Source organism: Oxyura jamaicensis, chromosome 7 (genome assembly GCF_011077185.1).
Source record: "Oxyura jamaicensis isolate SHBP4307 breed ruddy duck chromosome 7, BPBGC_Ojam_1.0, whole genome shotgun sequence".
Taxonomy (NCBI): Eukaryota; Metazoa; Chordata; class Aves; order Anseriformes; family Anatidae; genus Oxyura; species Oxyura jamaicensis.
The window spans coordinates 20,838,733-20,852,018 of NC_048899.1; the positions used below are offsets into that span (position 1 = coordinate 20,838,733).

Sequence of the window (13,286 nt, forward strand, 5' to 3'; positions counted from 1 at the left end):
TTTGCTAATTTTTTAGTAATATACATTAGGAAAAAAAATCTAGAGCAAATTCCAGAACAATTCCAAGTCAAAAATAATTTCACTGATTGTGACAGAACTGCTCTGGATTTACAAACCTTCACTCACAGGACTGACACTTTCTTAGAAATATAAATAGGAACGCCAAAATGAAAACCGCACAATGATACACAAAATGTCCACATGATGGCACCATCACCTAAAATTAGAGAGAGAGAGCAAAGCTCGATTTTAAGAGCTTTAGTTTATTTAACTAAAATGCAGGTTGAGACGGTGCTCCACTCTAGGAATCTGAGTATTATGGTGTGGGAAGTACTGTGATGTTCCCCTCACACATCCCTTTATATGTCTACATTAACCAAACCAAACAAAACCTTCAAGCAACAGTAAATACCTCTGCCTTCTGAACTGTCAAACTAATGACATTACAGTCAGCAATTCTACAGGTCTTTCATCTCATTAAACAGATTTCAAATCTTTTACTTGGAACGTAGCTTCTTGCTGTATAATTAATAAGTGAAATGAGCAGAAAAGACAGTATTTTAATAATGTGTTATGACTACTTCACAAGCCCATAACATAGATAGGCTTTCAAATCCCTTTTTGAAGAAATATCCTCTCATGGTTGAAAATCCTCACTATTTTTTCATCAGGAATGTACTGGAATGTACCTTCCCAAAATGTTAAACAATTATTTTTAATATTCTGACTTTGGTCACTACAGCTGTTTACTACCATCTTACTTCCATTACTCCATAATTGAATAATGCTCTGTTACATTCGACAGAATGTCATATAACTCTCAAATAGTTATTTGTATTGGCACTTTTAGCAAGCAAATATAAAACAGACTATGCAGAGTTATGACTGATTCTGAAGTCATTTGTAGGCTAGACATTTATAACAACATCCAACATGTATTAGATAATCATAATTATCAGACTTCCATTATATTAAAATTATTACAAAATCCTTCCAAAGTCTATTCTACACGATCTTAGGATACCTCTATATAATGCTACAGAAAACTGCTTTCAATGTGGTTATGGTAGACTCCTGTGAAATATAAGTGTGCAAACATTTGTATGTTGCTCCTTAAGTAAAAAACTTTTTGAAGTCAAAGCCCTCAATGACTTTGTATCAGTATTTGGGATCAGACCAATGGAATGCCCATTGTAGTCATATATCAAAACACTGAGAAAGACAAAATGAGAGATAAGACGTTATGACCATTTATCTTTGTAGATTTCTACTTATAATGTGGAAATATCAGTACCTACTTGAAGACTGAAATTACAGTATCTATAGAATTACAAATGCATAAGGCAATAATGATTGAGAAATAAATGTGACAGGCTGGATACATATGGGACTGAGAATGTGTAAAACAAGAAACCTAAATAGTTCTATCAAACTAGCCTTCTGCCCATGGGATCTGAATACGAAAATGAAAAGGAATAATGAAACCATATTTTCACTAAATATTCATGTAAGCACATAACTAGGATAAAATATTTGGTTTTAACACAAAGCATCAGTAAAGAACTCGAACTATTTAGAGCAATATATCCGTTGTTTGTGAAAAAAATGTGGTGGGAGGAGAAAAAATGAAAGAAGATGTGAGGATTACATGAAAAATAAGACGGAAGGAAAAAAATAGGTGGGGGAAGAAGAAAGACATAGGAAAAAATGTAAAGGAAGATGATTGGTTATCTGGCTTCTGATATCTGGCTTCCACCAATGACAAATACACACAACAATAAAAAGAAGAAAAAAAAAAAGATGGGAGAAATAGTAGAGCGAAGAAGGACAAGGCACTATAGATCCTGTTGATCTTGAAACATGCATCAGAGAATGATTTAAAAACTAAGTAACATCTCATTGACTACAATTTTAGACTAACAACTTGAAAAGGATATGAATGTACCAAAATCTTAATAGCTATTTTTCTAAGAGGATTGAAAGGAGTTAACATGTACAGGGCAGAGGTGGCACTGAATCGGAATATTGCCTTCCCTTTATTCAATACTATAAAGGTCTGGAAAAAAGAAACACAGAATGAAAAATAACATTGAAAGGATACCAACAAGTAACAAACAATTTACAAGTTCAAACCCTGAATAATTTTCATTTCTTCATTGAAATGAAATGTATTTAGTCAGACTTTTCTTCTATTTGCACCTCCCCACCCCACCCTGCCTGCCCCAGAAACACAATCCCCTTGTCCAGTTCACATATAGCAGACTCCAGTCAAATTACTATCAATAGATTTGCATGAAAACATTTTGAGCATTTATTTAGAGATCATAAGCAATCCTGATATAGCTAGCCAGAAAACAAAGACAGGTACATAAGATGCAAAGCTAGTACGTAAAGGTACTAATATCTGAGGTAGTGGTATACTTTCTACAGCTTTTAACAAAAATACGTATGTACACAACTTTCAAAAACTTTAATGAATCATTTAATGGCCAGCATTCCAAATAACCAGCATTAATTATCACACCATGAAAGTACTAAGACAATAGTACATGGAGTGATATAATTTTCAAAGGTGAAATTGCAAAAAAGGAAATTGCAGTTTTTGGACATAACATCAATGCAGTGGATTTTTTCACAGTACTCTATGAAAAGATTAACATATTGCTTCTCTTTTGAACTATTTCTTTTGAGAGTTTCATACCTGCAATTCTGTCTATTTTTCTTATGCCATGCTTTACTTTTACCTAATACAGAATTCAATAATCCATGTATTTTCACTGTCTCTCCATGGTTTCATCAATAACTCATGCATACTGCCAACCTTAAAAAAGCATTTATAAATGTAATATTTTTTCCTTAAAACCTGGGAAATAAAGAAGGATAAAGCCTTTATTTAATATGCAGTATGTTTTTATTATTATTATTATTATTATTTAGATTACCATGCATTTGGAAAAATTCCTATTTCTATTATTTCTTCTTTCCAAACATGGGTGAAAGTTCATATTCATTGAAGGTAAGAGGATCTAGTTAGCATTGTGGCAGCCCTAAAAAGCCCAAAGGGAACATAAGCCATGCAAACCTGGAGCGCTGCCAGGAGCCATCATCTACCACAGCTGGAATCAGAGGGCAGCATTTGCAAAGATTATGCTCTGCCTTCTGAGCAGGTATGCCAAATACAGCAGCTGAAATCCTGGAAACATGAGGCCTCCCCCTGCTTGAAATCATAAACTTTAGCTCTTCCAAAGTGAACACATTTCCATTCTCAGATACATGCTGATTCTCAAGCCATATTTTGGTACTTAATTGTAGAGGAGAAAGAATTAGTCTCTAAAGTGCTATATTTTTTATCCTTGCTTTTCAACTCCATTAATATTCCTTTCTGAGTTCAAGAAACTCTACCCCAAAATCAGAGTTTCTCACATGTCTTCTGTTCCCTTTATTCTGACAAAACATCTGTTGAAGCATCATTTCTGCAGTGCTGGCTTACCAAGACATATTGAAAAATTAAAATGGAACCTGACCTAAATACATAGACAAGGATGTTCAAAAAGATACAAAGAACACTAAGAAAAATATCAGGAGAAATATCATTGCAATGTGTGTAGTTTGAAATCTTACATCTCAAGCTAGAAACCACTATGCTTTTGGAAAAAAATCAAGGCAATTGCTATGTATGTCTTTCACTCTAGAGCAAGCAATTCAGAAGGTATGTACTTCATTTTCACAATAAATTGCAGAATTACTTTTCTGGTTTCCAAACCATGATAATACATGTGTTAATTTAAGGATTCCCATCACCATTTATTTTCTTTTAGATTTTTATTACTGCAGAACTGTAAAAGGAGGAAGGAAAGGAACCAGCACTTTGACCCAAATCTCATTTGCTGACTTCAACAGGATTAACCACTTGAGTAAAGGGAGCAGAACACAATATTTAACTTTAAATTTAATTGAAAATTTAAGTCACAATTCTCCATAGAATGAATTGAGATTTGGAAATTCTTCAATGAAAAAAGAGCTTAGTTTTTAAAGCTGTTGTCTCTGTTTAGGTTGTCTCTAAGGTCCATACTAGTGATAAGGTAAATCACTAATTTCTGCAGAAAATAACGTGTTTTTTTGTTTGTTTGTTTTGTTTTGTTTTGTTTTGTTTTTTTGTTGTTTTGTTTTGTTTTTAATTACTTCAAGTTTGACTCCTAACATTTCTTGAGGGTTTTCTTCCTTTTTCTTCATTTTTTGCTTTCAGTTTTTTTTTGTTTGTTTTTTTTGTTTTGTTTTGTTTTAAATTCACTTGTTTTCACTCACTGGATAAATTCCACAAGAAAAACAAAAGAAAGAACAAGAAAAAATGAGGGAGACAGAAAATCCAGTAATTTCTTCTTCTCTGGTAAAATAATGATGATGCAATACATATGATGCCAAATCCTAAGGGAATGGAGTTCTGGAGGAAACCTAATTCCATTCAGACAAAAGTCTAAAGCTTAGCACTACTGTGTTTGGCCCCACAGTTGTTATAGTTTATTTTTATTTTTATTTTTTTTTAAAAGAGAGAGAATACATGTTCTTATTAAAAAAAAAAAAAGGAAAATGTCTATAAAATATTATTTAAATTGCTTCTGCAGACACTCCAAGAGGATTTTCTATATCCTCTTTATTTGCCTCTATTATTTTTTTTTTTGCCACCTCCTCTTTAATAACAATCAGAGCAATATAAAACTGGATGTGAAAAACTTTTAACACAGAGTATATAAATTGGATATATGATTCCTCGATAGAGGGAAAGAGGACGATCTTCAGCATATCCTGAGAAATTACCTTTGCGTACTTCCCTGTCCTTACAAGCAAGAGACAGCAGCCTAGGCTTTCTCTGCAATAGTGATGAAAGCTAGTGGTGTATCTAGCTACCTTTCAGATGGGTTTCAGGATGAAGATCTGCTCCTTTCACTTCCAAAATAGAACAACTAATGAAATAATAGCATTCTAAGGATATCCCTTGTGCTACTTCTTCAAGATTTTTCCTGCATATGAAACACTGAAAGCTACAAATTTTAGTAACACGCCAAGTATATCAAAATAAACATGAATGCATCTCTACCTACAGACTAGGTTCCACAAACTTGCATTACTAACTTCTGTTCTTACAACTGAGATTTCTGCCAATTAAATCAGCTGCCAGGGGAATGTAATTTTAAATAAAGACTGGGTCCAAAACCGTGTAAAACAAAAGAGACTGTGAGAGAGTATGCTCTATTTTTATCTTCTTAAGGTTTCATAAACATATACAACACACTCACTTTTTTATTGATATAATATGGGTCCAGGTCTTCCAAGGGCTCGGACACCATTCCTGGAGGTATGTCACCATAAATAAATGGCAGTGTTTTTCCTGCCTCCAAGTCGCTGTTTGGCTTTGGGCCATCTTCATCATCATCATCTTTGCGTTCTTGTTTGGATTTCTTGGCTTTTTCTTCATTGATACGCTGTTCAATTGCTGCAAGTGATTCTCTCGTGAAATAGCGGAAGCTGTCAGGTCCTGGTGGTACCAGCACTGATTGTGCCATCTTTTCATCCTGCACCTCTTAATTACTGCTTAGCCTCTCTCATAAAAAATTGCTAAAAATATATTAAAAAAAAAAAAAAAAAAAAAACATTTTAGAGCAACACAAATAGCCATACACAATGTAAAGGAATATTCCGTCATAGTTTTCTGTGAGACATCTTTATTAAAGACAGTAATTATCATCCAAGAGGAGATTGTTGTGATTTTTTTTTTTTTTTTTTCTAGACAAACCATTTTCTTTTGCAGCTAACATCTAGGAGGCGAAAGCATCAATTCTTGTGACATTTAATTTAAAAAATTCTTAGTCCTTGTGAAGGTAGAAAAAAAAAAGATTGCATAAAAATGTCACATATAACACAATAACATCATCTTGCTTTTTTCAAGGGTAATCCTATGATCAATACAATGAATAAAGTAGGAGATATTTTCCAGCACACTCAGTGTGAGGCATCAGCAGTTTGGAATTGTTTATAGTTCAGTTTTGAGGACTGAAACTCCAGTCAGTTCACCTTTTTATTACCCTGAAAGCTGTAACTTGAACTAACCATCCCTACAGCAAGATGGACCAGTAATCGCTCTCAGAATCCACTACTGCCACATAAAGCCAGAGGGATCACTTGAAAGCAATGTGAGATGCTCCTTCTGCTCAGGTACAAATATGCTGCCTTTGCAGAGCTGCCAGCTCAGGAAACAAGGGATCAGGCATAAGCACCTGTATTCAGATCCCCTGCCTGGCAGCACACTGTGCACTGGAAGAATTGCTGAATTAAACAAAAATTATATTTAATCATTAGATAATGCACTTGTTGACCTTTTAGGATTGATACCATATAAAGTGTATATATTTTTAACAATTTCCAGTAACAAGCAGAACCATCTTTTCTTAATGTCTCCAGATAGTTCAGTTAAAAAGAACAAACAGAAAATATTTCTAATGCAAATACTTTAATATGTAATCATAAACGTGATCTCTGCCATAGCCTTCACGCATTTTTCTCGAGAGTCCTTATCCTGAGTAAGCACATTAATTATACAGCAAATGCAATAAATATAACGTCTGTGTAAGTAAATAAACCCAAGAAACAATTATCAAATTAAAATGATACAACAGTTAGAATACAATCAGTATGATCCTATTTTACTGTCTCACTAAATATACATACTCTAGCACAGCTGCAACAAATTCCTATTTTGGATGCCTGCTAAATAAACTGCGGCACAGTACTTTCTCCTCCTTTTCATCCATATGCATATAGCCATTTACACCTACATAGGCATCCACACACATCCCAACTCCTGCAGGTCTCCCTGCAAACATCCTCTTCCACTGCGGGCAAATGCACCTGGTGCATTCTGTCATGGATGGTCTGTAGCAAGCTGCTGCTGGAACACATGCACAGACCAGTAGCAGCAGAAGGGTTAATTAGGAAAATGCAAGTGGTCCTACTGCAGAATCCTGTCAGATTTTACAGTTAATTACAGAAAAAAAAAAAAGCATAATCTTGTCTTAATACTGCAGAAAACAATTAAAAATTGATTACCAGTGTAGAATCTTGCACTTATGTGGGTTTGGAATGGCACCAGGAAAGACTGCAGCTAAAATTCCATCATGTCTTTTCCTTCTTCTTCTTCTTTTTTTTTTTTTTTTTTTTTTTCTTTTTTTTTTTTTTTTTTTTTTTAAATTCTCCTTCTACAGACCACACCTAACTTCCTGCTGAAGGATCCTGGTTATTGAAGTCAACTCTGGCATTTCCTGTGAGAGACTACTAGGTGTTGTAACTGTTACTGCCACTAGATGGTACTGATATATATCCATAAATTTCTGTCAGAAATGGTAAAGAATTTTTGCATGCTTGAACACTTGCTTAAGCTGAGACTCTGGGACTAAAATATACAATTTATATAACCAGCCAGGTCTCTGGATTCTCAAAAATTCTTTTGAATATATAGCAACTACTGCTGTTGAGACCATAGCTGTTAAAACTGGAAGGTGACACAGAAAAGAAAGTAGGAGGGATAGCAAAGTAAGAGAAATAGAGAAATAAGAGGTTGCACAGACAGCGTACAGCCAAAGCAGTTGCTGAGCCTCCCAGCAGTCTGGATTATTTTCAACCAAAGCTTGTATCTGTTTTCTAATATATATACATAGAATGTTTGATGTGTATACTTTCTAAATCTGGGAAACCCAGCAACGCATAGGAAGGATGGCAGTTTGCAAAGTTCACTGCAGTAGAGAATTGCTGTACATTAATCACCCACGATGTGTAGGGAACAATACAAGACCAGCAAGAGCACTACAAGCCCTTCCTATGTGGCAAGTCAATCAGCTTTGGGCCGCACACAACCTAAATGTCATCTTACTTCTTTTCTCTCACCTGCTTAATCTGTATTTTCTACACTTACTGATTTTCATTCTTTTTCCCACTGCATTGACATTGCTATTTTACCCTCTCTCTTTCATGACCAGAAATATTCCGCCCTTTCCTCCTACTCTCACACAAACCCAAATCTCTTTCAAACTTTTCAAGCAACACATTCCTGTACCTAGAGATTCAGGTAGTCATTTACTTTGGTCCCTCTGCTATCTCCTTTCCTTCAGCTGTGAAAAGGGTTAAAGAAGCTGTGGAAAGTAATAAAAAGGGTCACTCTAAAGTGAGAAAGGTTGGAGAAGGAAAGAATACAAAAGCAGAAGAAAAGCCACTTCTGTGGCATTTAAAAGAGGACAGTGAAAAGAAGGACAAATATTGATAATTTGGTTCTTTGGTGCTTGTGGCAAGAGAAAGAACAGTTTGATTGGATCAAAAGAGAGTTTTCAAAACTTTTAAGCAATTAAGAACAAGTGTGTCAAACAACAAATATAATTTAATCACATCAGAAGTAGTGAATTGGTTCTGAATCATTTAAACACTACAGAATATTTTAAGATTATATTAAAAGCACTGTTGGAATGGAAAGTCTTTTGATGCGGTTTTCTACTTTCACAAATGATTGAATAAAATCCATAGAAATTTTGCAAACAGTTCTACGCAATCAGTTTTTTTGGTTAAAAAGCTTTGGATGACAACTTCTGGCTGGCTCCGCTTAGGACTGTGGTTTACTTGGAGTTGCTCTGCAGCCTCAAAATAAGAGGATTATGAGACAGCACAAATTCACAGAAGGGGTAAAGCAGCTTCTAACTACAAAAGAATGTTGATTATTAATAAATGTGAATGTGTATACGTGTTTATGCAGCTGCTTATGAAAGATAAAATAAACCAAGTACCTCAAAAGCTTGGGTAATCCACACAATATGGAAAAGGGCCTTCACTCTGCCACTACTGTTACACTAAATTAAACTGTATGATTAGTCTGATTATTTATTACTTATGATATGGGTCAGAAAGTACCTAACACCTAAATTTGATTTCCACCTGTGCTATACAATCTACAGGCAATGAGTTAGAAAAAACAGTGAACAGTAAAGACGAAAAGAAAACAGCCAGTGGGACACTATCCCATGGCCTTAGATACTTGGGTCTATAGTCTTGCTAGACTGTAAGGTGAAAAGAATAAGCACTTCAGAGACACAGATGGGAAGGAAATGCAATGTGGTCTATGCAATCTAAAAGAGAAATATATATATATTTCTAAAGAGGAGACCACAGTAGTACGGGCAGAGAAACTAGTAACAATTGTTAAAAAGTATTAATTGGATGCTACATAGCTATATTAAATGTGATAGATAAAATTAATAGAGATAGGAAGAGATAATGATCAAATCAGAGTAAGTATCAATCAAAACCCAATCAAATGTAATTTACATTTAAAAATTATTGTTCACAACAAAAACTACCTAAAATATATACAGGGAATAATAGGAATTCTGATAATAGTTAATATTCAACTGTTGTCTAGCTTCCTACCCACAGCCATGGATAAACCTTATGACGAGTTCTGTCACCAGTGGTATCCACATTCCCACTATTATGGCATGTCTGAAAGCATGAAGTAGACTTTGTCCTATTTTCTATTCATGCAGTGAAGCAGCACTCATGGTCCCTATATAGGACAGAGTGGAAGAAGTGTTATGTGTCACATGTAAAGAAATTCTACATGACTGTGAATGACTTTCTGACTGGACAGAGCTGAGAAACTTCTGAGTCATTTCCAGGATGTCTAGGAGCCCTTCACCTACAGGTAACCCAGGTTAATAAAGTAAAATTTAAAGAAAAAAGAAAAAAAGTGCTTCTCAAAACTCTGTAAAAATTAAACTGTGTTAAATGTTAAGGCTGAACATTAAAACGCACAAGTGGCAACTTGCCATCACTCTGTGGTTCTGTGATCCTTTTACTCTCAGTTATTCCCAGCTGTGTGTTCCTGTACTCTAACAGAATTGTCCCTAAGTGCATGCCTTTTCATTTACAGTTCTGAATTTCATCTCATTTCAGTAATGCTAGTCATCGAGCTCATCTCGTCTTTTCTGCAGAATAGCTTGCTCCTTCTTTGACAATGCTTCCTAAATTTGTGACTGGAGCAAATTATATTGGCATATGTCTACTTTCATTGCTGAAACAATTAATACAAATTTCAAATAAAATCTGTCCCAAAAATATAATGGTAATTAGCAACTATGACCAAGGTGTAGGCTACTTTGGAATTTGCTGTAGTTTTCAAAATACTACTCTGAGAAAATTAATCTTAAAAAATAATAATAATAAAAAAGTTTATGCTCTAAAATAAAAATTGTAATTTTTGCTTTTAAAGAGCAAAGGGAGGGAGAAGAGAGAAATTGGGAAGAGAGCTCTGTCTTCTAAATACTACACATTTAATCCCATACATTGAATCTAAAGAAATCCTTGTTGCCTCTTCCCTCCATGCTACTTAAAATATTTACTGTAGCTACTGAATTACTCACAATGATCCTAGATGAAGGAAAACTTGCTTGCTAACTTTTCAGATTATGTGGAACTGGGAGGACTACAAGTCCTGGCAGAGAAAAAAAAAAAAAAAAAAAAAAAAGTCTCAAAAAATGATGTAATTCAAGAGTTGTAAATTTTATATTTAAGCAAGAATAATCATTGGAAAATTACAGGGCAAGGTAGAAAAACTTACCAATAGTTCTGCAGAAAAATATATGGAATAGTTCTGCAGAAAAATATATGTAGTACTCACTGTATCAGAAACCAAGCATAACTCAAAAATGTGTCTTGAAAAAAAACAGACAAACAAACAAAAAAAAAACTTGATTTATAAACTTGTGAAATGATCTTCTACTCTTCTGAGCATTGCAAAGTGTAGTCGGAACACCATGTCCAACTTGGGTACTACTCTTCTAATTGATGGGGGCCTTCTGGAGAGAATTCAGACCACAGCAATAAAAACATAGCTAACAAGAAAACATCAAAGCCTTATTCCTTTGCCTCAAGGAAGCAAAAGCATTTTTACATACTACAGAAGCAGAAAAGAAATGGGTTTTGACTGCAGTCACTTTTGGTTGTGAATTTTTGCCAAAAGGCCGTGGGGTACAGGGCAAAGATCCCATCACAAGTAGGAAAAGTCTTACAGGATTCTTTACCGAGGAAGAGAAGATAGTGCCTAAGGAAGTATTGGTGTGGAATAGAAGAGAGCTGCCTCAAGATTTAATTTACTCACCTTTCTCCTTCCAATTGTTTTTATTTTCCCCTAGCCCAACATGAATAAATTAAAACAACCAAATTTAAAAGAACCATTCTCTAGTCTATTCTCTTACTTGCACCTTCCACCACCACTATTCCTACACATGGATAAAATAAATTCTGGAAAAATATCATTCTATATCAAAGGGCTACACCCTTTTGGATGCTTCAGCATCCTATGGCACTGCATGAAAGACTGTATAATATGACTACTTTGTCTGAAGGGAGAAGATTTACAGTTCGTGTATGATCTCTGCTAAGATCTATGGTCTCACTACTTCATTGCTGAAATCAGTAGACAGCTGATAAAAAACATTTTTCCTGTTTGTGTTTCATACTGTGCTGCATTGCATGTTCAGTAATCCAAGCTCTGACAGAGGTCTCTTCATGCAGTATCTGTGTGCTGAACGGTGAGATATGAACAGTAGGTGTTTCTATACAACACATTCTTCCAAATGGCTCTTAGAAGAGCTATATAAAAATATAGCTTCCTACACATTGTCCAACATTTAAAATGGATGGATAACTAGCAAGTCACCTTTGAAACTGCAGTTTCAGAGAAACCTTAAGCCAATATGAGATAGTGCCATCAAAAGGGACAGTCCCATTCTCCATTCATTCTTACTCTGGTCATTTCCCACTGTGCTGGCTTTAGCACTTCTACAGCTAAACTTCAGTCAGATCAGTTCACTGCCCTGGCTGAAAACTACAAGTAAGTGACTGGATTTCAGCCAGATCAAACAGCTGATCCATCACACTGTGGAAAAGTAGTTAAGAGACTTAATTTCACCTTACTTTTAGAGTGGAAGGGACTAGCTGACTATCTACAGAAGAAGAAAGCTCTTTGTTTTTCCAAATAGGAGGCTCTTAAGTCTTTTTTGCATTATACAATTAGTTTCTTTCTTCACTAGATGACAATACTACTTGAACTATTTATTGCATACAGTGAAATAAGCTTCATGCCAGATTCAGATGAACTCCTTTACTGTTCTAGTATGACCAGAGGAACAAAAAAGGGCAATTTGTACCTAAGATTTAAAATAGTTGATCTTCAAAAATTGAAAGCAGTTCGTTTCCCTTTTGTCTCCCATCAGTGAGGGAGACAAAGTGACGTGAGGAGAGCATTCAGCAAATCCCTAATGAAGCTGGTTAAGTGACTAAGGCCTTTTGGCCACCTAGCTGCGGCAGGCCTTCCATCACATCAATCTTTGCCCTGTTGTCTCTTGTGAGAAACACGTTCCCATAAGTACATTCTTGTATAAGTAAGTGTCAGGCTAGAGATATATCCATTTTTAGTGTGTTTGTGTGGGGAGAGTGACTACACAATTTGAAGATGTAATGATAACAGAAGTGCCATATGTATGGGATGAGCTAGATATTTCCAGATGCCTGAATAGGGGAATGTGCTGACTGCTTATGCTGTTAATAAAACATGCTGTGATTTCTTCCCTGACAAACCACAACCCTTAGTTTAACATTCCCAGTATGGGCATTATGTAAAGATGTTTAGAATGAAATCTTCATTAATCGTAACTGCATCATGGCTACAGAAAAATTAACCATATATAATTTATATCCTATTGGATAGAAGCCACCAGTTAGGAGAGTTTAATGTTCCTGTAAGAACTACCTAGCAATTCCGGACAAGCAACATAAATCATGATTCTGAACTTACTGACGAGTGATGGCAGTAAATACACCGCGTTACCGCCTTTATCATCTCTGACTGCCTACTAAACGCTCTGCATTTAGGTACCAAAACGGCCCTTTTCTCTTGTCACTTATATAAAACCATGCCGTGCCGTGCCGGTGAAGCTGGGCCAACGCCTCTCCGGTGAGGGGCGGAGGGCTCAGGACCCCAAACCTCCCCGCTCGGGGAGGCGCCCACAGGCCCCCCTGAGGGGCCGCGGCCCCGCAATGGCGGCGCGGGCAGCGAGCGGGGGCCGCGAGCAGGGAGCGGCGCTGAGGGGCGGAGTTGCCTAGCAACCGGCCCGGCGGCTGCGGCACCCGCGCTGCGGCCTGGCAGCGGCGCTGCGCTGCGCCCGGGGAGCGGCGGCGCCGCCCGAGAGAGC

The 13,286-nt window shown here is 36.1% G+C and overlaps 1 protein-coding gene across 5 annotated transcripts in view; it reads right to left on the reverse strand.

Moving 5' to 3' along the window:
• The window catches only part of SCN2A (sodium voltage-gated channel alpha subunit 2), a 76,935-nt gene that overhangs the window by 51,561 nt on the left and 12,088 nt on the right, over positions 1 to 13,286 (reverse strand). For 4 of the 5 annotated variants that reach the window (XM_035331318.1, XM_035331315.1, XM_035331317.1 and 1 more), the window contains exons 2-3: positions 5,295 to 5,613; positions 1,938 to 2,056 (exon numbers count right to left, since the gene is read on the reverse strand). In XM_035331318.1, coding sequence (XP_035187209.1) covers positions 1,938 to 2,056; positions 5,295 to 5,561 — 386 coding nt within the window. In that variant the 5' untranslated portion in view covers positions 5,562 to 5,613. Of the gene's footprint in view, positions 1 to 1,937; positions 2,057 to 5,294; positions 5,614 to 7,101; positions 7,258 to 13,286 lie in introns of those variants that run through there. The other variant, XM_035331316.1, reaches the window with a different exon arrangement.